This window comes from Felis catus, chromosome B4, assembly GCF_018350175.1.
Source record: "Felis catus isolate Fca126 chromosome B4, F.catus_Fca126_mat1.0, whole genome shotgun sequence".
In the NCBI taxonomy this organism is placed as follows: domain Eukaryota; kingdom Metazoa; phylum Chordata; class Mammalia; order Carnivora; family Felidae; genus Felis; species Felis catus.
Window position 1 is genome coordinate 100,362,897 of NC_058374.1, and position 22,970 is coordinate 100,385,866.

A 22,970-nucleotide genomic window follows, 5' to 3' on the forward strand; every position below is an offset into this window, starting at 1 on the left:
CCGTTCATGCTCTGTCTCTCTCTGTCCCAAAAATAAATAAACGTTGAAAAAAAAATTAAAAAAAAAAAAGAGTTGGACACTTAACTCTGAGCCACCCAGGTGACCTAGTCAGTTCACTTTTTAAATTCTCTTTTTCCCCAGTATTTAGTTTGGATTGTCTTCAGGTCTTTAAGTTCACTTAAATCTTTTTCTGTCTAGTTTAGTCTATTGTCAATACTATTTAGGCATTCAGGGGATTTTTCATCTCCGACATAGTTTTCACCTACAGTGTTTGATTTAGACCATTTTTTATATCTTCTGTCTCTACTGTTTTGAAGATATGGATGGAGTACACTTATAATTAACTTTATTTTTTTTTATATTTTTAAAAGTGAGAGTGAGTAAGCAGGGGAGGAACAGAGAGAGAGGGAGAGAGAATCCCAAGTAGGCTCTGCTCTCAGCATAGAGCCCAGCACGGGGCTCAGTGTCACAAACTGTGAGATCATGATCTGAGCCAAAGTCAAGAGTCACGCTCAACCAACTGAGCCAACCAGGTGCCCCATAATTAACTTTTAATATCCTTACCTGCTAATTTTCACATCTATGTCAGGTTGGGTTGGTTTTGATTTTTCCTCATTGTTACAGGTTGTATTTTCCTGCTTCTTGGCATGACTAGTAATTTTTTTTTCTGTTCAAATTTGTATTTAAGATGACTAGTAATTTTTGATTTGGTGCCAGACACTATGAATTGAGTACTGGATATTTTTGTATGCCTACAAAAATTGCAGAGCTTTGTTCTGGGATGCAGTTATTTGGAAGCTTCAGTTCTATCAGATTTTGTTGTTAGCAAGATTGGTTAGGCAGGACCGAGCAATGTTCAATTTAGGATTAATTATTCCCCATTGTTGAGATGAGCAAGAGCAATGTACTCCATCGAAAGCCCCAAGAATTGTGTTTCCCCGTGTCACTGGTGGCAATGAACAGGAACTATTCCCAGCTCCATGTGAGCACCAGACTTTGTTCTAAGTCTTTCAGTTGCTTTTTTTTCTCTGGTCTTGGACAGTTACCTCACAGGCACTATCAGCACACGGCTGAAGACTTGCAAGGTGGGGGGTGGGTTGTCCTCTTCATGTCTGTGGAGTTATTTTTCTGTACGGCTCTCTCAGGTCCTTTGAACTCTAGCTGCCTTGGCCCTTCTGGACTCCACTCAGTCTCAACTTGGGGTGCCTCCCAACCCCACCTGTGTTTTCCCTCCTTGCACTACAGCTGTAGCTTGGAAACTCTCAAAACTAGTGAGACTGCTAAGCCTAAGACTGATCTCATTTCCCCATCACTGTTCTTTGTTGCCTGTTGTCCAAGGCCTGAAAACTTTTTTTTTTTTTCCGATGTAATTTGTGGTTTTGGTGTTTCAAGTGAGAGGGTAAATCTGGCCTGTTATTTTCATTTTGCTTTAAGTGGAAGTCTGAGTTAACACATTTTTAAAAATTTTGTTTTAATTTCTGATACAGAAAATATTGGTAGATGTAATCATAAACAATAGCTCCTTGGGCTCCTCAACAATTTAAGAATGTAAAGGGGTCCTGAGATTTAAAAAAAAAAAAAAAGTTTGAGAACCAGTGGACCAGATTCCCAGTGCTTCTTTTAATGTTAATGGTTCCATGTGCAACTAAAGGCTCTCGAGTTAAAACAGACTTCTCAACCACATGCTCTCAAGGCCTTCATTACGCTAGTGTGTCCTGTGAATCTACAGCTGTGTGTGTATTGATACAGATTGGTAGCAGCAACACTTGCTAAACTTAACTGATCCTGAAGATTTTGGGGAACTAGAGTTCCCAGCCCTCCTCAAATATACCAAACCACCACAAGGGACTGAAAACATCCCAGTTGGGTCACTTTAAAAATAAAAGTATTTATTTACCATTCAGCACTTTAATAACACATTTGGATTACTTTTGGGCTACCCTGTTGACTTATTCCAAATGATGAAAGTGATTCCTCCCAGAACAGAGCCTAAACAAAGCCAAATTTCTTCTTCCACTCCTAGAACCACTGGTAGCTAATTTTACATTTTGGGGGGAGCTGTTTGTTATGGCTCCCAATTTAAGAATAATTTTGAGTAGGTTGTTTATTGGGTAGAAACCTCAAATTAGTAGGCACCTGGCAGCTTTGTTTAGAGTAATTTCCTTTCAGATATCTACTAATATCTCCAGTATAATTTGGGAACCTTAGTAGGTATGGGAAATGTTGGTTCTGTGTGGGGAATGGTTTAATATTTACATTTGGGTTACCTGTAGCTACCTAACCAACCTCTCAAAAATTTAGTGGCTTAAAATGGTGTTTTTGTTCACAGATCTCTAGTTTGCTCAGGACTCAACAGGAATAGCTCACCTTGTTCCACTTGGTGTGGGCTGGGATGTTCAAAAACCGGGGACTGGAATAATCTGAAGGCTCACTCATGTCAGTTAATACTGGCTGATGGTCAAGATCTCTCAGTGGACGCTATGGCTGTAATACCTCCATGTAGTTTGGACTTCCTCAGAACATGGCAGCTGAGTTCCAAGATTAAACTTCCAAAGGGAAAGAGGCAGGCAAAAACCATTGCCTTTTCTAACCTCGCCTTGTCCATCATATTGTGCTAAAAATGAGTCACTAGGTTGGCCTTTATTCAGAGGGAGGGGAATTAGTCTCCGTGTTTTGTTGGGAATGTCAAAGAATCTGTGGGCAAGTTCTAAAACTACTACATACAGATTTAGAAGTTATTCCATAACTGTTCTTCAATTCAGCCTATCTTCATTTATGGTTGATTAGCTTCCCCAGCCTGCTTAACAAAGAGGCCTTCCCCTCTCCCACAGTGGAACTTGTCTTCTAAGACCACGTGAGGTGCTCAAGGCTATGATATAAATAAGCATGAATTCTTTCACCTAGTACATCCTCAGTTGATTTCTTCCCACTAAGTTTCTGCTTATGTTTTTGATGCCATACACAGCAGAACCGCTGTAGCTTTTCAAAATAAGCAATACAGTATGTTAAAATAGGCTTTGGACAAGATGAAGATATGTTCATTGGTCATGCTGGTTTATTTTACCAATCTCACACCTTACCCCTGAAATTAAAGGTTAGATTGAGTCTTTGATAAAAGTTTCTGGGGAAATAGTGAAAATATTGTGTATAGTCTGGTGCCTCCTTTTCTACGTGAGCCAGCTGAATGTGTCAGGACACTGCAACATTCTTTGTAACTTATGCAGGATTGAAATGTTTGAGGAAATCACTTCAGTTTCCAGGATTTAGTAAGTTACCATGTATCAGGTCAGAGTGGAGTCTAAAAAATGTCACACCAAGCCTCAGGTTCTGTAGTTGTCTGTAGGTAGCTGTTTGTAATGATCTTTAGACTTAGATGAATTAAATATTTCAGTGTTTTGTTTAACTGTGCCCACCACCCTGGGTCCTTGTGCCTTTCTGAGGAGCTTATTAGAATGGCTTCTATGGCCCTACCTCTAGAGTCTGCTTCTGTAGGGCCTGGGAATCTGCTTTTTAATACTCCTTGGTGATTCTAATGCAGGTTGTCTAAGGAGAATAACCACCAGCTAGAGCGGGGCGGACAGGTGGGTGGGGGATGCTGCCCGACCATCTCTCAAGAGCTGGAATCGGTTGGCAAGCAACCCTGACCAGGTTAAAAGAGATCTTCTCCAACAGCTGTGATGCAAACAGCCTAGTCGGTCAGCTGCATAACGGGGTGGACTCTAACCACTAAAGTACAGGTAGGGACCCAAGTGATTTTCCGCCAACTGAAATCACAGCAGCTCCTCCAAAATCTGAACGACACTGAGCACCTGAATCCAGCTGAAGTTTTATTTAAAATGTAAAAGAAACACTTCTTGAAAATGCCGAGGAATAAAAAGCAAAGGGATACAGTGCTCTCTTCCCACTAGTCAGCCAGCCTATCCGTGTACGGGGCAACAGACAGTACGTAAGTGCCGGCAGGATTTCACAGTAGTTTAGTGTTAGATTATCTGTGCCTAGGCCATGTAGAGACTTTCCGTGTTTGATGTCAGCTCAGGGTCACGCCTTTACTGAGCATGAACAAGGGCTCCTGCTCCTTGACCATAGCCAAATCCCTTGGGCCCAAAGTTCTTTGCGTAGCATCCTAAAAAAGGAAAGAGAATTAGCAGAAGGTCCTTTAAGCTTTGCTAGCATTAAGACCCACAAAATGACAAACCCCTGTAAGATTAAAAAAAAAAAAATGGTTTGCCATGCCCAAAAAGAGTTCAACTTATTTAAGATATAAAATGAGCCACATAGCAAGTATCTGAGAGTTGCAAAGGTGAGTCCAAACATTCCGACCCACTGGAGTTACAAGCATACAAATCGGGCCGGGCAAGTTACGTGTTTGTCTGTTGTTACCTTCATACATTCATATGCTTTGCTGGAAACATACAGTGTTTCAATGAGGTTTTTATCTTATTTGTCGGGGTAATTTTAAATGACAGTCAACTTTATTGTCTCAAGTTATCTCTGTTATCTGTGAGCATCTCTAGATCCTTTATTTTCAAATAGCGAGTGGCAATCCCTTGCTTTCCTTCCCGGTTCCTCTCCCCACTGTCACAGTACTTTCTTTTTCTTGTATGCTGGTGAAATTTCCTTAACCAGGGTGGGATATTCAGATGCACAGCAATAATGGAAATTAATTTTACCTTTACAATAGATTTCGCCTTCTTTCTCAGTCAGAGTTGTTGATTCAAGACTCTTCCCACACTTGGCACACCGGAAACAGTTTTTGTGCCAGGGCTGGAAGAGACAACTGAGTAAGTCTGAGAGGGTGGTTTCTTGCAGTACAATGTAGACACTTGGGCAAGTGGCTCGCAAACGTCAACCCAACGCATACTCCTGACTGCTGTGCTTCAACTCCAACAAAAAGCCTGGAACTGGACCTCCCTGTGTCTACACAGGGTGTTGGCCACCTACACCAGGGCTGGGTTCAAACTTCATTTACAGAAGACACGGGCTGTACCAGCCAAGGGCCATCTCCCCAAGAGCCGTCTCAGACCTCACCGCAAGCACAATGCGCTCCTTTAAAGACTGCCTCTTTTATGGCTGAGAGCATTGCAGCTGGAAGAGGTGAAGTGGTTAAGTAATTTGCTCAGAAGTACACCTCAGATTAGCATCAGGAGTCCCAACTCTGGTTTCCCACTACATGGAATAACCTGCAGAGTGCAGATTTAACAGTCGGCCTTTAACATCCTTGAGGAGCGCCCCTTATGAAAACAAGTTTCTTTCAAACATAGATGTGATTTGTCAAGTAAGGGCATTGCTTCAACAAGTTAATGATTCAGATGGAAATCTAAGAAAAATCTGAATCCAGGGCATTAATGTATTTATATAAGACAGCACGCCTGAAGGGGATGTGAGGGGGACGGGGGAGAAAGGGAGGAGAGAGGAGTCATTCACTGCTGCTAACTCAAGACAGCACTTTACCTTTCCAGCTCCGATTATCTTCTCAGCAGCATACACGGAATCCCCACATCGGGAACACTTCTCAGCACCTCCATACTTCTGAGCAAATTTAGAAGTGTTTGGATTTGTTGTAGGCCTATGAGGTTGAACACTTGAAGAAAGGGGGAAAAACTAGGATTTACCAAAGGGCCCATTCTAATTAATAAGCCCACAAGACAGGCACAACCGAACGCTGGGGCTTAACTGCTGTCTTGTCTCACGGCCAGAGGCCCTCACTGAACTACATCCAGGGGAAAGAAGAACTGTGTCTCAGGTGCTGGCCGGCTGGTACTTTAACCTGTTTATGGGCTCATTACTGCCATAAACAGACGAAGCCCCAAACTTAAAAACCTGTCTCTGTGAGTCTAAACAGAATTCCTTGAATCCCCAGTGCTGGCCTCTATGAAACAATTATGCTATGCTTTATAAAAATATACACTGGACATATTTTTACCCCGTATTCATATCATTGTTCATATTACCACTGGAATCACAGGGAGTTTTTTACTTTACCAGAGTCTGAAAAATCACTGTTAGCCTAAGCAGTTAAAAGTTTCTGCAGATAGGTCAGTGGACTCAGGTAGAATTAAGAACGTTAAGCATTACTTACAGATTAATTTCCTAATATACGCTAAGTGGGGAAAAATGTGAATAAACTACTTAGCTTCATGGAAAAATACTGTAGAAGGTTTGCCTATTACTGTACGATGTTTGCTTTTTCTGTGGATATTGTAATTTTTGTCACTTATTTTCAAGTCACTGGGTAACTTCTCGCTTTCTTTAATTCCCCTTCAATATGTAGATGTACGTACAGTGCAGAACACCATTCTGGGCTCTGAGAAGATTTAAAGGCCCCTCTCAAACCTTGTAAGTCAGTCAAGCAGATAAGAGGGCAACAGCAGTTAGCTCAGCAAATGGTACAAGTGTCCCATTTTTCCTGTTGGAAAAAGTTTTCTTTCCTGACTCTAGTTTAAGTTACATACTTATAGAAAATAAAATGTTAGTTTAGAAATACTGCCTTTTCATAAAACAAAGGATTCAAACTCCTCCCCGGTATCTTCCATTTCTTCACCTCCAGTGTATCCATGTTTTAGTCATCTGTTTTCTGTACTTTCACATGAGGTGGCAAACATATAGCATTTCTGGAGTCATGTTTGCTATGGCCGCTGGAAATTTTATTCTAAACAACAAATACCAATTCACAGTACTGATGCAAGCATTGGTGTTTCCAGTTGCCCCTAATGTACGAATATCTTAAAAAAACTGTACAACCTACTGTATGTACTTCCTTTGGAGAGTGATTTTTGATAGCTATTCACAATGATATCCAACATTTGGAGTTAGGAGTTTCCCCCCAAAAATGTCCAATATATTATGTTAACAAGAACTTAATGTAGATTATCTCCCACCTCCCTGCTAATGACATCGTGGGGTGTGTATAGTCGTTAACCTCATGAGAAATGAAGAAATAAGGGCTCCGACAGTAAATAATGTGAAGAGCTACAGAATTAGAAAATTGGTGAGTCTGAACTGACAGTTCTGCCTCAGTGAAATGTTCTGCCCACACAGTGCTGCCTCTCCGGGAGACTCCTGTGAAGATAATGTGGTCCCCATATGTTATATCGTTACCACATCCCACAAGGGTGCTCCAGACCACAGGTGCTCCCAGAGGTCAGTCATTAAGAGCAGAGAGGCTTCTGGAAAAGGAAGTCTCTACATCTGGCCCTAGTAGGTGGCTAGGCTAAAAAGGAGAAGAGGCAAGGGCACAGATCAACAGGCCAGCACAGAGGGCTGACCAGCTATTGGAGAAGATGGAGCAGCAGGAGGTAAAGAAGTGGGTCCACTGCCCTTTGTGACTTTAAAACTGGAGCCACAACCACAGACTTAACTTTTGGGTTATGGATGAACTTGGTTTGGGGGGGTGGTGTGGAGGGAGGTATATAGATATGTGTGTTTTGAAAGATTTGAAAGAAAGTCTTAGAAAACAAGAAAGGATTTTAACAAGCTGGAAAAGGAGAGCAGAACAAGCACAATGAACTTCAACAAAGACCAAGGTAAGCTGGGCTCCTACAAGTGATGGCGCATAACAACCGACGAGCCAGCCCTTGTACAGCTGGTTGACAAGGCACCATGGCTCGGAAACTCTGTGGAAAAAACCCAAAGAACACACAGGTGGGCCTCAGTGCAGTGGAAAGAGCACAGGTTTGGGAGCCAAATGGGCATGCGTCAAATCCGGGCTGTGTCACTTACTTGTGTGACCTGAGCCTTAGTGTCCCGTCTATAAAATAGGGACAAGGTATCTAAACCCCCAGAGTTACTGTAAGGATTATGTAAAATGAACATAAATGTTCAGCAAACAGCAGGCACTCAAGTATTATTTCAGGCATACCATAATGCACCGTGCTAAGCTTTGGAGTTACACTAGGAGTTACATTAATTGCTGCAATTAGCTAGCAATGCGACTTTAGGAAATAGCTTAATATTTCATTGTCTACATTTGTTGAGTAAGATGGGAAACCCTACCCTGTAGGGCTGTCGTGAGGATTATGTGAGGTGACGTGTTAATATTGCAGGGTGTCCAGCTCATGGGGCATGATAAACGGTCTTGTTCAAGAAAAGACCACTTTATTGGAGTATCACACCAATTTTGGCCTCTTCGATATAAAACGGATGTGAAAAATGTGAAGTTCAAATGAGAGAATTAATCGGTCAAAAACAGGAATTAAGAGGAAATTCCAAATGAAGAAATTATGTAGCCTGAGCATAAAATACTAAATGAAGTTTAGCAGACTTAGTACCTTGCTATTTTGGCACTGGAACCTTTACATTTTAATACTAATGTCTCAGCGAATCAAAAACAATTTCAATTTGAAGTAAGACTTTGTAAGTTCGAGAAAAGTAATTTCTTGGTGAAATATTCTTACATGGAAGGAGTGACTGAGAATTTTTCCTTGCTTAACTGCACATGAGAAATGTGTCTCATGATTCAGACATCACTTGATTTCATGACATCTGGTCTCCAAAACACTGTGAAATGGAAGTAAATGTAAACCATGTGCTTTTGAGAACATGAGTCCTTGATACACTGGAGCATGGCCCAAAATCAAGACTAGAAATCACTGGAATAATCAATAAGAATTCTATTAGGTCCCAAACTGTCCATTTCAAGCTTAAAGAATAGTCACTAGTTGATACATGAAAACCAAGAGTCCTTCTGTTTGCTTATTTTAAGCTAAAATCTGTCCCAGACTGCTATTTCACCAAGCAACATTAATTGTTATAACTCCGTTCTGAAGGTAAGAAACGTGGTCCTAACTCACCTCTCTGGCTTGATGCCCAGCCTCTCACCCCGGTCCATGTTGAGCGTGCCAGCGCCCTGGCCATAACCATAGCCTTTGGGCCCATACTTCTTTCCATAGCAGGATTTGCAGTAGATCTCTTCATCGTGAATTGCCACTGTGGTGCTATCTAAATTCTTCCTGCAAACCACTGAGGAGGAACGAGTGAGACCTTTAGAAACATGCTAGAGATGCCATTTCCCTAAGAGCAGTGGTGGCCCTGACACATGGTCTACAAATGGGAAAGGCGCAGGCTCTCTCACGTTCCTATTTCCCCTGTGGTTTCCCAAAAGCCATGGGACAGCATCTGGACTGGGTCGGCTACAGCTGAGGACGATTTGCCTTTCTCCATGGATAGGAAGGGTGTTGTTTCAGAAATGTATCAGAATTTTAACATCCTGAAGCCTCAGACTTTTCAATTGGCTTGGCCTCTCTGGCAGGACGGAGGGGTTTCAGAGAATTACACGGCTAGAATTACATGAACAAAAGGAACAAAACTAACGCTTGCTCCAACCCTCAGCACAGTCTTCCACCTCTTCACCCTAGTGGTGCCAAAGCACAACCTAACAAAGAGCAAAAGAGTGGCTGAGTGCCCTGTGGGGGCTGGCTCTGCAGCCCTCCCCTGAAGAGCACCCCCCCGGCATAAAAACGGCTTTAACTCCAGAATTCCAGTTTTCCTCATGAGTCCGGAAGGGATAACCTATTATTCTTTCATCTCGCCACCGGCTTCTCCAGCAGTGATGAGTAGGTCTGAAAATCGCAAAGTGGTTTCAAGTCTGCATTTGTGTTTCCCTTCTGTCCCAAAGGAGAATGCATTCTTTCTTGATGGTTTTCTCGCCACAAGACATTTCCACGGATCCCACTTCATAAAACTGCCAAATGTCATCATGTTTTACCCAGACATTATTTCACTTTCTAAAACTTCAGTTAAGCTTGGAAAACACACACACACAAAACTGTGAGGGAACTTGCTGGGCAGCTGGAAATCCGAAGTTAGTAGAAAGGGGGATTTTTCCTCCCTCCTACTTAAAAGGGTAGGGGGAAGGGAAATAAAAGGAGGAAGAAAAGAAGGACATCAGGGAACGGCGACTGGCTGGTGTAAAACAGTTACAATTAGGAAGCTTCTATTAGACTAACACTTTCTCTGGCGGAACAGAATGACGTCATCTGCTCTGGAACCTTGCTGTTGAGGCTCAAGAACTGAAATGTGTTTGCTGAAAGACACAGGTAACCTAAAACCACACATTATAGGAGAATAAACAACCTTAATAGAAAAAATCAAAATACAAAAACTGTTTCAAAGACCACAGAGTTATTAAAGCAATTTTATGAAAATTTTATTGTATGACCATCCTTCCCTTCGTCCTCATTCTCTATTCTCTACAGTAAAATTCTAAGTTTGCAAACTGTTCTGAATTATATTCTTAAAAGACCTTAGTCAGCAGAGACAGACACTAGGAAGTAACAGTAAAATTGCCAGTAAAGAAGTTGACATTGGGGAAACAGTGAGTTTATTATGGTGGAGAGACTATCCTGGCTTAACCTAGATGAAACTAATGTTTCATGAAACTAAGAACAATGTCTAAAGTATCTGTATTTCCCCTTTTGTTCATGTACTCTTGGTTTCAAACCTGCTGGAAAACAGATTCCTTAAAAAAAAAAAAAAAAGTAACTTCTAAGAGAAGAAATGGTGAAACCAGTTCCAAGAAATGGTAGCTATTATGGGGGCATACACAGTAAACATATGTTAGATTTTTATTCTTTAACTGCGACTTTCTGCTGTTTCTCGTTGCCTGCAAAGCAGTTAGACCATAAAAAGGTCCCAACATGTTGAATGCTGGTGCCTAGAGAGAAAAGGGCAACTAAAATTTGAGAGAGGTTTTTCTGGACATTATTTCTTAACGTAACCCAACATATTTAATATACGCAGTTTCTAGCAATAATTGTCACTATATGGTACTATAGATACAGCAAGTATCTGCATGTACGGGGGGGGTGCTCATGTAACAAATCCTTCATCAAAGAAAATTTGTCCTTTGAATCAGAAGATGATGATTAACAAAGAGCTTTCAGAAGTGGCTTCTCTCTTGCTTGAAACTGAACACTTAGTTATCACTACAGTCTGCAGGGGGAGGGGCCCTGTGTCCGGTTCTGTTTCTCTTACTGTCCACTATGTACAGTCTTTCGAGCACAGACGTGTGTTTTATGTCCTTTTTCTTGTCTATATCAGACACTGATAATCTTCCATCTTTAAACAGTAATAATTCTCAACTTGCCTTGATGGCATTTTCACATCCTAAGCTCCTTTCCCTCCATTAGGATATCAATAACCCAGAAATAACTGAATTTTCATGACCAGAGAAGATGGAAATGTAGCTTCTAGACATTTGATTTCAACCAGTAGTATGCCAAGAAACAAGCAAATAGGTTTCAAAGAGAAAGGCCCCTGCCAAAGAGAAAGCTGGGGTGGATGAGGAGGAGCAAACCGTTCATTCAGAAATGAGAGCCCAGCCCTTACAACACACCAGAAACTGTGCCCAGTGCCAGACTATAAACAGCACTGAGCTCTCAGTGAAGCAGGGGAATGGACGTGAGGACAAGTACAGTACAGTAAAGGCCCAGTGGAGGCTAAAAGCCGTGGGGACATAGTACGGCCACATGCCACAGGTCAACCCTGCCGTCCTTGCTGCTAGGCTGAGCGTTCACGATGTCCAGGACAGATAGGCAGAAACCACCTAAGCTTCTAAAATCATCTCTGTGGGGCGCCTGGGTGACTCAGTCAGTTGAGCATCCAACTCTTGATTTCAGCTCAGGCCATGATCTCACACTGCATTGGATCGAGCCCCGCCGACAGCATGGAGACTGCTTGGGATTCTCTCCTTCTCTCTCTCAGCACCACCCCCTGGCCCCACTCATGCTCTCTCTCAAAATAAATAAGTAAACATTAAAAAATATATATTTGTTAACAAAACTACAATGTTTTTCCTTAAATAGGTAAACTGAAGCTTTTACATTCATTACAACCCATTCATTGTCGAAGATCGAGCCCTGGAAGATACTTACTGCACAGAAAGCAGCAGCGGTGGAAGCTTCTCCCATCACACTGCACCTCTTCTGCGTGGTACACGGTCCTCCCACACGCCCCGCACTTGTTTCCACCTCCCCACACGGGCATTCTGCAGGAATAAAGGACTCATTAGAATGTCCCCACACGAGACGAGATGCCTGCCAAGCTCCCGGGAGGGCTGTTTAAACCCCAGGGCCAGCTGCAGATTTTGTCTAAGAACTGCTCTAACCACGTCTTTAAAGCCCTGCGTTCCTCCAAAATCGCCTCGTCTCATCTTCCAAATTGCAGCTCTTTCCTTAGCAAACTCTGACTTGTCACGCGCAAGTTTTTTTCCCCTACAGGACAGAGGACCTGCATTCAGTAAAACAGTACAGGTCGCCAGGCACAAAACAAAACTATGCCACCAGAAGCATGATGAGGGTTGAGAAAGAAGTGTGGGAGTGGAAAGGCAAACACTGTCCGCCCCTGACACCCCCACCTTAAGGATGGGTTCTGAAAACTCAGCTGAAGAACATGCACCCGGGTGGAGGTCTTTATCATGTGTTCACTTCGTTGTAACACCGCCGATTTTTTTTTTTTTTAATGTTTATTTTTGACCGAGAGACAGAGCATGAGCAGGGGAGGGGCAGAGAGAGAGGGAGACACAGAATCCGAAGCAGGCTCCAGGCTCTGAGCTGTCAGCACAGAGCCCGACGCGGGGCTCGAACTCACAGACTGCGAGATCATGACCTGAGGTGAAGTCAGACGTTCAACCGACTGAGCCACCCAGGCGCCCCTAACAACGCCGAATTCTTAACACAATCTACAAGAGCTCTGCCACTTTCGAGGGATGAACAGAGTGTTGTATTGCCTCGCGAGAACTAGTCTTATCTGTGTCTGCTGAAGTTATGCAAGATGACGGTGTAAATAGTTGTGTCTGTGACTGGAAGAACTGTGTGCATGGAGCCCCGGCTGTAACCACAACAAACATCCATCGGGATGGCTACGATTTAGGTTTCTGTGCTTCACTAACCCCCAGCTCCTCTAGCCCAGCCGGCAGTAGTTTTTCCCCTCTTCGATAGGTCAGTCCATAGAGAATATACTACCAAGTTCCCTTCCTGGCGAAGTGAATTGTCTTTTGAGCACATCTGCAGTTGGCCTGACTCTGGGGTAGTGCTCCAAGCTTAAATCCTGCTGTGATGTGGGGCCAACATGTTCTAACCTCTCTTCTCAATGAACTGGCCTACCTGGCCACGGTATCAAATGCCTACTTCTGAATGGCCAACGTACTCAGGTGCCTTAGCAGTACAGAAAGTTGTCCTTCAAGGATGGTGCCCTGCCCTGCCCTAAGTGGTGTCTAAAAACACAGTGAGAATTTCTTTCTCCTCCAGCCTCATTCTCACACTTCTCTTCTGTGAGTGGTATTTGTAGCCCTTGGTTGTTCAGTCTCCTTAGATGAGATGCACACCTCTCTAGGAAATAGCTGGATGAGAAAGTGGAGACCCCCTTGCTAACTCAGACTTGGCTAGCCTCATAAGGGAAAAGGAGGGCTGCTAAGCAAATAGACGGAAGAATCTTCAATCCTTAAAATAAAAAGGAAGGCGGTCAATTCCCATCCTCCTGCCCAGCCTATAGCATTAAACGATCCAGAACCCAGTGACTTCCTTGACACTGAGATGAGGTCTTTCTAAAAGCAAGTTTTACAGAATCAATCACTGTGTTGGCACATTTCTGGGATACAGCATTCTCTTGACCCTCTTGTAACACTTTCCCCCAGATGTTCTCCAGGCAAGTAACCATCTCTTTCTTAGTCCATGTGGGTTAGGAAGTACTTATTAAAATGTAGTCTCCTTGTGATGGTCCACCACATCTGGTACCAATTCAAGATGAAATGCAGGTGAGAGTTCAGAAACTTTATACAATTTTATGTCACAACAATCAAGAGCATGATCAGTGGACTCACCTTACTGAATAGCATAGAAGCAGAGAATCTGTGCTTGGAAATTAAACAAAAATGGTCCTTTACCAGATAGTTTGAGAAGTACTTGTTTAGAGGGTGTTGACCGTACCCTCAACTCCAGGGCTGGGCGTGTGACTCGGTCATGACAATGAGGTCACTGCATCCCCCCACCCCCACCCCCCGCCTGCCTCCATCACAGTGTCTGGCAGTTCAGTGAAAGTTAAACCCAGGGCTATGTGGATGTAGGGGTGGAGCTGCTAGCAGCTGCCTAGCCACTGGAAGAAAGGAACTTAAGAATGAAGCTGGCCCAGAAGAAGAGAGATGGAGAGACTAGGTTTAGACACTTTTCAGCTGTGTCTTGTCTTATCCTATAGACATTACATGAGCCAGTACATTGCCTTTTCAAAGTCATTCTGAGATGGAGATCCTGTTCCTTGAAAAACACACAGACCTGACTAATATGACTAGTTATCACCAAACTGTTGGTCTCAACTTGCAAAAAGCCTACTTCCTTATTCAGACAGGACCAAGGTGATTCTGAGGGTCCATGAAGGCAACAGGCTACTGTGAAGGCATCCACAGAGGATCAACGGCTAGCAGCAACGGGATAAATCTGCAAGCTTTCCTATAGTAGTTGCATAAATCTTTTATTCCCTTCCCTGGAGACAGGTGCTCCAATGTTTAAATCCACAGTGAAATTTGAGCCTGACTGTAAAACCTCAGACACAAAGCCTTGGCTCCAACAGCCTACACTGGCTTGGGTCTAAAGTGCAATTAGTGATACTGACTTTGCCCCCCGGCTCCAAAGTTACCAGAGTTCTGGAATGTTCATGGATGCCACAGACATCTGCTGGAAGTACCCTTATGATTCTGGAGGAAACCTAAAACCCAACCCTGGCTTGTAGGTAATGACCTTACAATTAATTACTACCTAAAATTGGATCCCAGCATCAACAGCCCAGCTGGCTTCTAACCTATTCTGTTATTGTCAAGGCATTTCTCATCCTATTAGAAACTATACTATTTAATATCAACCTAGTAGCTTATATTTTCCCACCTATTTACTTTGGAGCTATCACCAATAAGGAACCAGATTTCTATGAAGACTAATGCCATCTTGGGTTATCTCTGAATACCATTTAAAAATACTTTTTTCAAAAACTAATCACTTTGTTATTCCCTATTAAAGAGCAGCTTGGACTTTTAAACAGGGAAGGTCTTTCCTTTCTTTATGTAATTCACAGTTACTTAAATTCACTTATTGTAAGTCAAGTCTGATTTCTGCTGCACAGGCCACACCAGCCAAATGTGTCATCTTTTCAGGAAATACCCATCAAAGTACTACAACATTCAGCTTACTATGTTAAAAGCTTTTTCCCCTCTGGGGTGGGGACCACATTTCTGTATTCCCCATACCATGTACCAGAGTGCTTGGCACCTATCAAAATAATGTCTGTTGTTTTAAAGAATTCTTCCTTTTTTAAATTGTACAATTCCCAATTCGATTTTATGTTTACCAAGACAAAGGTAGCACTGGTCTACTTCCCTTTGTCACATTTTTTGATTCTACATAAAATTTCCAAGTCATTAACTTTTCAAAATTTCCATTCGGTTTCAAGGCTTTCCTAAGGATTTCTGAATAACCCTCTCTGTGGTCCAAGCACATGGTGTAATAAAAAGAGCATCCTCATAAAGCTTCAGCTGGAGTAATCTTTATTTTTTTATGTTGGATACTGGGTAGTTGGGCATTCCTTATATTATTCTCTACTTTGTATGTCTGAAATATTTCATAATGGAAAGAAGGGGGAAGGTTGGTTTGGATGGATCTATTATTTAAGATGTTACTTAAGATGGTTGTGCAACCTTGGGCTTAGTTTTCTCATCTGTAAAATAGGGAAAGGCAGCCCTCTCTAACCAGTGGAGATACTGTGAAGATAAAAGGGGGTAAACAAATGTATTGGCAGCTGTCCAGTTAACTGTTTGCTTGAAAATGGAGGGGCATCTCCTAACTGTCCATCCTGCCAGGAGTACTCCAGTAGGAAAACCCACTGGCTGGCGCCTACAGAAGAACAGAGCTCAGAGCAAAAAACAGGGTAGAGAAAAAACTTAGCTGGTTAGTCACTCATAAACCTTCTTCTGGGATGTTAATACGCACTGCAGACAATGATAGTTCCATTTATGGTGACTAAGAAATGAAGTTCAAATTTACACTTTTGAGGTGAACCCCTGTGGACGTTCCCTGAATTTGGCAGGAGGAAGTGTGATGATCTTCCATTTCTGTCACTCTTGGCATTGCTTTGCACAGAAAAAAATTCTAAAGCTTCATGTTCCCTACAGGCCTTTGGCCGTACTACTCCACAACAGCTGACATTAATCACAGCAGACTGGATTTGCACTCCGCAGTCTGGGCTACGTGCCTCTCCCCAATCCTATGCATTAATTTACAGAATGGTGAGAGGAGAAAAGAAATCCCACTTTACACATATCTCGCCAAAGAGGCCAAACAGGCTTATTCTCGGTTTCTCAGTCCACTCTTTGTTTTTCAATGTCTGAAAGAGTTCTAATACTGGGGCACTGTGTTAGATTAAAAGGCTTGGTTTACATCTGAACACCTGTATGCGATTTCTCTTTGCTCCTTCTCCCCAGGCAAAGACACCACCCAGAATTTCATAAGACTTACCCCTAGGAGAAAATTACTGTCGTCTAAATCTGAGTCACTTGTGGTCAAGTTACCTCATTCTCCAGATAACCGGCAAGAACCGCAAAGTGGCTACACAGATCATTCTCACACTACCTGTTCTGCATTTACCATCTTCTTTTAGATTCTGAATGTCTTGAATCCATGAATCGAGACTCTACGTGTCGCCACTCACAGTTTCAGTCACTCGCTCTGATAGCAAAGGTTTGGAATGAATCCGTCTATAAACCCGAATTCTAAATACTTCCAGAAGCTTTGACATTTTATTATTACATACAGGGTTTTCTTAGGACACTGGAATCTGGCTAGAATCCAATTTCCAGAAAGGAAGAATTCATTATAAACCAGTTTCATCTTGAGACACATGGAGAGGGGTCGCTAGTTAAAAAATATGTAAATTATAGCACTGTCCCGAATTACAATGATTTTTTAACACAGCCAGAGTTTGAGAGTAGTAGTTAATTGGAAATTGAGCTCCACTCCGTGCCCATTCTAAAAATTTTTCCTTCTGCTTACCAAACAATCTGGTTAGTCTACTTCCCTTATCTAAGTGAATACCACTGAGCCAAGCACAGACTTTACATGTTAGTGATGAGCTACATGTGCCATTTGGCTCCTTCTACCAAAGTCACGACTTCAAGACAGCTCGGCCTAAGAGTCCATTAAAAGAATGGCTTTCAGTCCGACTTCAGCCAGGTCACGATCTCGCGGTCTGTGAGTTCGAGCCCCGCGTCAGGCTCTGGGCTGATGGCTCAGAGCCTGGAGCCTGCTTTCGATTCTGTGTCTCCCTCTCTCTCTGCCCCTCCCCCGTTCATGCTCTCTCTCTCTCTCTCTCTCTCTCTCTCTCTGTCCCAAAAATAAATAAAAGTTGAAAAAAAAATTTTTTTTAAAAAAAAGCATGGCTTTCGGAGTCAACACAGTCTCATTTCCCTCATACGTAAAAGGAGGATAATGTGCCTTTGTTACAGAGTTAAGAGAATAGGTTGAAGAAATGCGTATCGGAGGCAGTCTGTGTAGAATGATATACTCAACATACTCAAGAGATGATGTTTTGTTATCAGTCCTCATCTACACATCTCAGATAGCCATTCCTTCATTATACCCCTAATCCCCCTGCCTCTCCCCATCAGGCAACTGACTTCCTGCCCTCCCTCATCCAGCTAAATCCGAATTCCTTTCCTGTATCTCAAGTAATTCTTCTAGGGTAAGGGCAGCTAATAACCACTGTACAATGCTTTACTGCATGGAGATTTCGTCTAAATGTATTAATTCTGCACTCTGTAAGCCACATCCTGGGTTAGGAACTGAGGCTAAAATAGCTGGTCCTAAGGAAGGGTGCCTGTTCCTCAGGAGGTCCTGCTTTGGTGCTAGCATGACATGAACAAAAGGCAATACGGTAGAAGCCATGACACAGAAGCAGGTAGAAAGGGATTCGGGAAGTCCGCAAGGTCTCAGGGATGGCAAAAACAGTTTCATCTCATAGATTTACTCACAGTGGGCTCCTGGAACTACGTTCAAGATTCCGCATTAAAGACGACTGTGATTAATAACGTCTGCCATGGGAAATGCATTGCATGTGCCACCTCTAACATGTTCCTAGTATAAGAGAAAGAGCGTGGAGATAGAAGGCTGAAAGTCTGTTACTGGCTCTGTGATCTTGGCCAAGTTCTTTAACTTCGACATCCTCAGCTGCACCTTGGAAATGGATGAGAACGCTCGTCGGGTGGTTGGAGGATTTCACGAGATACCGTTTGTGAAGTACCTGGCAAAGAGCCTGTGCTGCACAGACGCCGGCTTCCTCTTCCTTCAGCAGCGCTGCTGGGCCTGAATATGGCTACCAGAAGGTCGGCCATTAGGTGACTTGCTGAGGTCAATGACCTCCAAACACCCAAAGCCCGGCTCAACCCACTCCTGTCCAACTCCAGAACCACAATCTCTTCCCCAAACTCCCATATCTGATTGAAGGGTTGAGACCATTCAGATCACCTGAGAACTATCAGTCCTTTGGTTACCAAATTACTTGTGCACAGGAACGCCTTCCTCTCTGACCAATCTTCAACCCCCCAGCTACCAGTTAGTGAATGTCCTCTCTGTGCCTGGCTCACCCCCAAACTGCTACTTTCGACCAGAAAGCTCTCTGTCACTCCTCTCTGCTGCCCTAAGTCTATCCTCGCTACAGAGAAATCGGCCCTTCTCTCCAGTAAGTTGTCCTGTGTTCACCTCAGCACCACCATTAATTACTAATTCTATATCCTGTTTCCATTCATGTCTTCAACGTGCAGTACAGCAAAATCCTTGACACAGATTTCAGTACTACCTGCCAAATCACATACTGTAATTAGAATGCAACTAGGCTATAGATTTGGTCACCGACCCCCAGCATCTGCCATCTCAATCCACAATCTGTGCGATCCACAAGATATTTAATTATTCAAATAATTTAATGTTGGTGTGATTTTTACATGGAGTCAGACCGAGATTTATATGCCAAAACTACTACTTATATGCCAAGTGATCTTCGGTTGGTTATTTGATCTGCTGGTTTTCTCATTTTAAAAAATGGAGATAATGCTTATTTATATCATAAACTAGTTCTGAGATTAAAGAGTATATGGAAAGCATTTAGAATAGCGCTTGCCACGTGAAAGGTAACAATAATCACAAATACGCATGTAATACAAGCTCTTTGCCTGTATTACAGGCACAATGTTTATTTCACAAACATTACCATTAAATCCCCCGACGCTTACTACATGTGCTACTTATATTAAGTAGTTTACTTATGTTAACTTACTTAATCCTCCTAACAGCTAAGGTAGACATTATCATTATACCCATTTTATGGCTGGAGATGCTGAGGTATAGAGATCAAGTGACTCATAACTGTGAAACCAAAGCAAAATTACCATTTCAATTGAAAACTGAACACCAATAAAATTCAAATGAACTACAGAGTTTGTTTCACTGATGTTTTGCTAAAACTAAACCACTGTTAGCAACACAAATATAGTAGTGACTTCTAGGCTCTGGCACAGGTTCTTTTCAAATTGGGCATTTCCTGTACTATGTGAAGACTGAATTCTCTCTTCACTCTTCTCTTTTAGAAGTACTATGAAGCCACCATGAAACCTTCTTTCCTGTAGTGAACTGAGAAGGTATTTGGCCCTAATGTATTATATGGTATCTGTCCTCTTTTCATTAGTGAAGGACAATTAGTAGTTACTGTTGGCACAATGAGATAATAAAAAAGGGCAAGGAGAACTGATACCCTTTGCAAATGATTCACAATGTACTTGTTCCCCTGACTTGGTTCTTCCCTTGACTTACACAAAAACTTAAATTTTTTTTAATTTTTAATTTTTACTTTATTTTGAGAGAGAGGGCAAGCACGCATGTGAGCACGGGGGAGGTGCAGAGAGAGGGAGGGAGAGAGAGGATCCATAAGCAGGCTCCACACTCAGCATGGAGCCCAACTCAGGATCTCACAACCCTGAGATCATGACCCGAGCTGAAAGAGTTGGACGCTTAACTGACTAAGCCACCCAGGCACCCCCAAAACTTAAAATTTTTAACTATCAGAACTTGTGCCGGGTTCTTCCACAATCCAGTTTGAGAAAACTCCAAGTCAGGGTACTTAAACTGGGACCACAGATTCCTTGAAATAGCAGGGACTGATGAACTTGGTACCACGTACTTTATTTTATGCACTTAAAAACATTTTGAAAAGGAGTTCGGAAGCTTCACCAGACGCCAGAAGGGTCCACCACACAAAAACAGTTAAGTATCACAATTGTGGGTAATCAAGGCCCCAAGGGAGTCTAGAGATCCCCACCCAATAGAAACCCAAGGATGCCATGCAAATACCAGCCCAGGAAATAATATGGTACCTTGAGGAAACCAATGAATATCAGCAAAGGGAAGAAACCTGTCCTCATGGCAAGGCCTAATAGATACTGGTAAGTCTGCATCAGTGCCCTCCTGGAAGAGGCTTTCACTGATGACCATTTCCCTATATATTCAATAAAATTTACAATAGTGTCCAATTACAAGGAACCTCTCCCTGGCTGAGCCGGGCTTTGTACAAGGATCACAATCAACGTGCCTTATGACAACCCTGTTGTAGGTGCTGTTACATCCATTTTATTAGATGAAGTAACTAAGACCAGACAGTAAAGATGCCCAAGGTCATCAAACCAATGGGTGCTAGTACTGGCATGTGACTTGGGGCATGGCTGGCTTTAGTCCTGTCGTTTTCACTAGGCCAGGACTCCTTCTCCATAGGAGGTTTGCTCTCCTCAGCTCTCCTGATTTACCTTATTTCTGGCAGAGAAGAACAATTAGACGTCCACATCTCCATGGCCATTTAGTGGCAATGTTGAGGCTGGACTGAGGCTTCTAAAGCTCATTTACTGCCACCGCCTCTATTCTATGCCAACATTCTTGCTGTTTTGGTATAAAATGCAATTTTGCTAAAATCCAAGTTATTGCCAGTTTCATCAGATCTCCAATGAGTATTGCTTTCATCATAGTATTTAGCATATTGGTATTTGTATCAATCAGTATTTGAATACATTTGGAGCAACCGTTAAAAATTTACAATCGAAACCTTAAGTCAAATTCGCTAATATTACCTACTGCCTGAGTTCAATTAAATATTTGTCCCCCACAATTGCAATCTTACTCCTTCCTTTCTTCATTCAATTAACCAATAGTGGCTCTGGTCCAACTGTGTTCAAGGCACGCAAGCAAGTACTGTGAGTCTCAAAGACTCGTGAGATGCAGATCTTGTCTCTTGTAATTTTCACTCTAAAAGAGCAAACTAGACACCAGAGTAGAAAGAACATTGAGAAATATTGATCAAGTACCAGCTGCAATCAACCTGAGACAGCAATGACCAAGGATAGTGAGGGCAGACCAGGGTGGCCTTCATAAAATCACTTATGGTTTGGTACACAGTTTTGAAGTTATGTGATTCATTTAATCCATCGCCCATCTCTTTCCTGAAAAACCTGAGTCAAATTAGAGACAAATTTGTGATTGTCCTATTTGAATTCTTGTCATTCCGTAAGTAGAGCTTTAAAACAGGTTAATTAGAAAAGAACCAATGACACCATTTTTACTGCCTGAGTTAAAAAAAAAAATTACGACCCCAAATTAAAATATTACCCATATTGAAAGCATATTAAAGGTGAAAATGTGCTTAATCTGCTGATGGCAAATAAAACAGGGACCACATTTTGGGTAACCATTAAACAAATATCCTTCAACAAACGTCCGGACCTGGGAGTGGGGGAGGAAGGTGAGTGTCTCCCGACTTAGAAACCCCCTCCCCCAGGGACTGCCTACGTGGAGCTTTGGAACTCAGGATGTGATTTCAGGACCTGTTGCAGAATTTCACAACCAAGCATTCTTGCTTTCCCGTTTATACCTGAATCGTAGAAAGTTCCGGAAAAAGCTCGACCTGATGTTTCACTGCTGTTCTTTCAACATTTAAGGTTCAGTGCTTAGTGGGCAGAGACCACTAAACAATGGGGATGCCAGAAATCTGCACCGCAGCAGGGGAAGGATCCTGGGCTCGGCGGACTGTGGAAGCCCCCACCTCACTCCCAGGACTCCCAACCAGCCCCTGGTAAGGTCGCCCTCAGCGCAGCGAGGCAGAGGAGACCTCCTCCGGGCAGAGGAGACCCCGAGACTCGGAACCCACCCCACCCTCTTCTTGGAAAGAAAACCGGCTGCTGGAGGAGGGGGCCCAATGCTACCAAAAGGCGGAATAGCAGCAACGCGAAACTCTCGGCCCCGCCTCTCTCCCAAAGAAACCGGTGTGAAGCAACTGGTAGGGAGGTCACGCACGATTATTTATCTGCCCGAAGGGCCCGGGATCCAAGGACAGGGCCGCGGCTACGGGGAGCGGGGCAGGTGTGTGTGAAAGGGGGCTGGGGGAACCGGGGGGGCAGGGGTGAGGAGAATGGCAAGTGGGGATCGAGATGGGGATATCGGAGATGGGGGGGGGGGGGCACCGGCAGGACGTCCCGAGGAGCCCGGGAGGCTGTGGGAACCTTCCTCCCCCGGGGAGGGCGGAGGCGCCCCCACTGCAGTTACTCACTCGAGTCGGAGGCAGGACCACGCACCACCCGCGGCAAGGCCAGATCCCTGGGAAAGCTCCGCGAGTCCGCGAACAGCGGCGAACCCAGAGCCCTCACCTTTTAAAGACTCCGTGATGGGCGTGGCCCTACGCGCCCCGCCCCGCCCCGCCCCGCCGCACCCGGCCGATTCCCGGACCCGCTCTGGACGGCCGGGGGAGTCTAGCGCGGGGGCTGCTTGCCGAGCGGCTTCAGGCAGGGGGCCGCGAGACAAAGGGCAGAATCCCGCCTCTTCCTGCTGTTTCCCGCCCGCCTGGCATCTTCCCACGTCCCGGGACCCTTCCGCCGGCCTTACCCCTCTCCCTCCTAACGGGATCCG

At 43.5% G+C, this 22,970-nt stretch overlaps 2 protein-coding genes across 4 annotated transcripts in view; one reads left to right on the top strand and one right to left on the bottom strand.

The window, feature by feature from the left end:
* The window catches only part of ZDHHC17 (zinc finger DHHC-type palmitoyltransferase 17), a 108,375-nt gene extending 91,953 nt beyond the window's left edge, over window positions 1-16,422 (top strand). For 2 of the 3 annotated variants that reach the window (XM_045062096.1, XM_045062097.1), the window contains one exon: window positions 2,330-4,115. In XM_045062096.1, coding sequence (XP_044918031.1) covers window positions 2,330-2,618 — 289 coding nt within the window. In that variant the 3' untranslated portion in view covers window positions 2,619-4,115. Of the gene's footprint in view, window positions 1-2,329; window positions 4,116-11,801 lie in introns of those variants that run through there. The other variant, XM_019835255.2, reaches the window with a different exon arrangement.
* CSRP2 (cysteine and glycine rich protein 2) lies at window positions 3,815-22,753 on the bottom strand. Its single transcript, XM_003989061.4, has 6 exons — window positions 22,615-22,753; window positions 11,871-11,983; window positions 8,790-8,958; window positions 5,452-5,581; window positions 4,671-4,764; window positions 3,815-4,123 (listed from the first exon to the last, which is right to left on the bottom strand). The coding sequence occupies exons 2-6, from the start codon at window positions 11,980-11,982 to the stop codon at window positions 4,047-4,049; spliced, it is 582 nt and encodes a 193-aa protein (XP_003989110.1). The 5' UTR covers window position 11,983; window positions 22,615-22,753; the 3' UTR covers window positions 3,815-4,046.
* Between the last annotated feature and the right edge of the window lie 217 nt (window positions 22,754-22,970).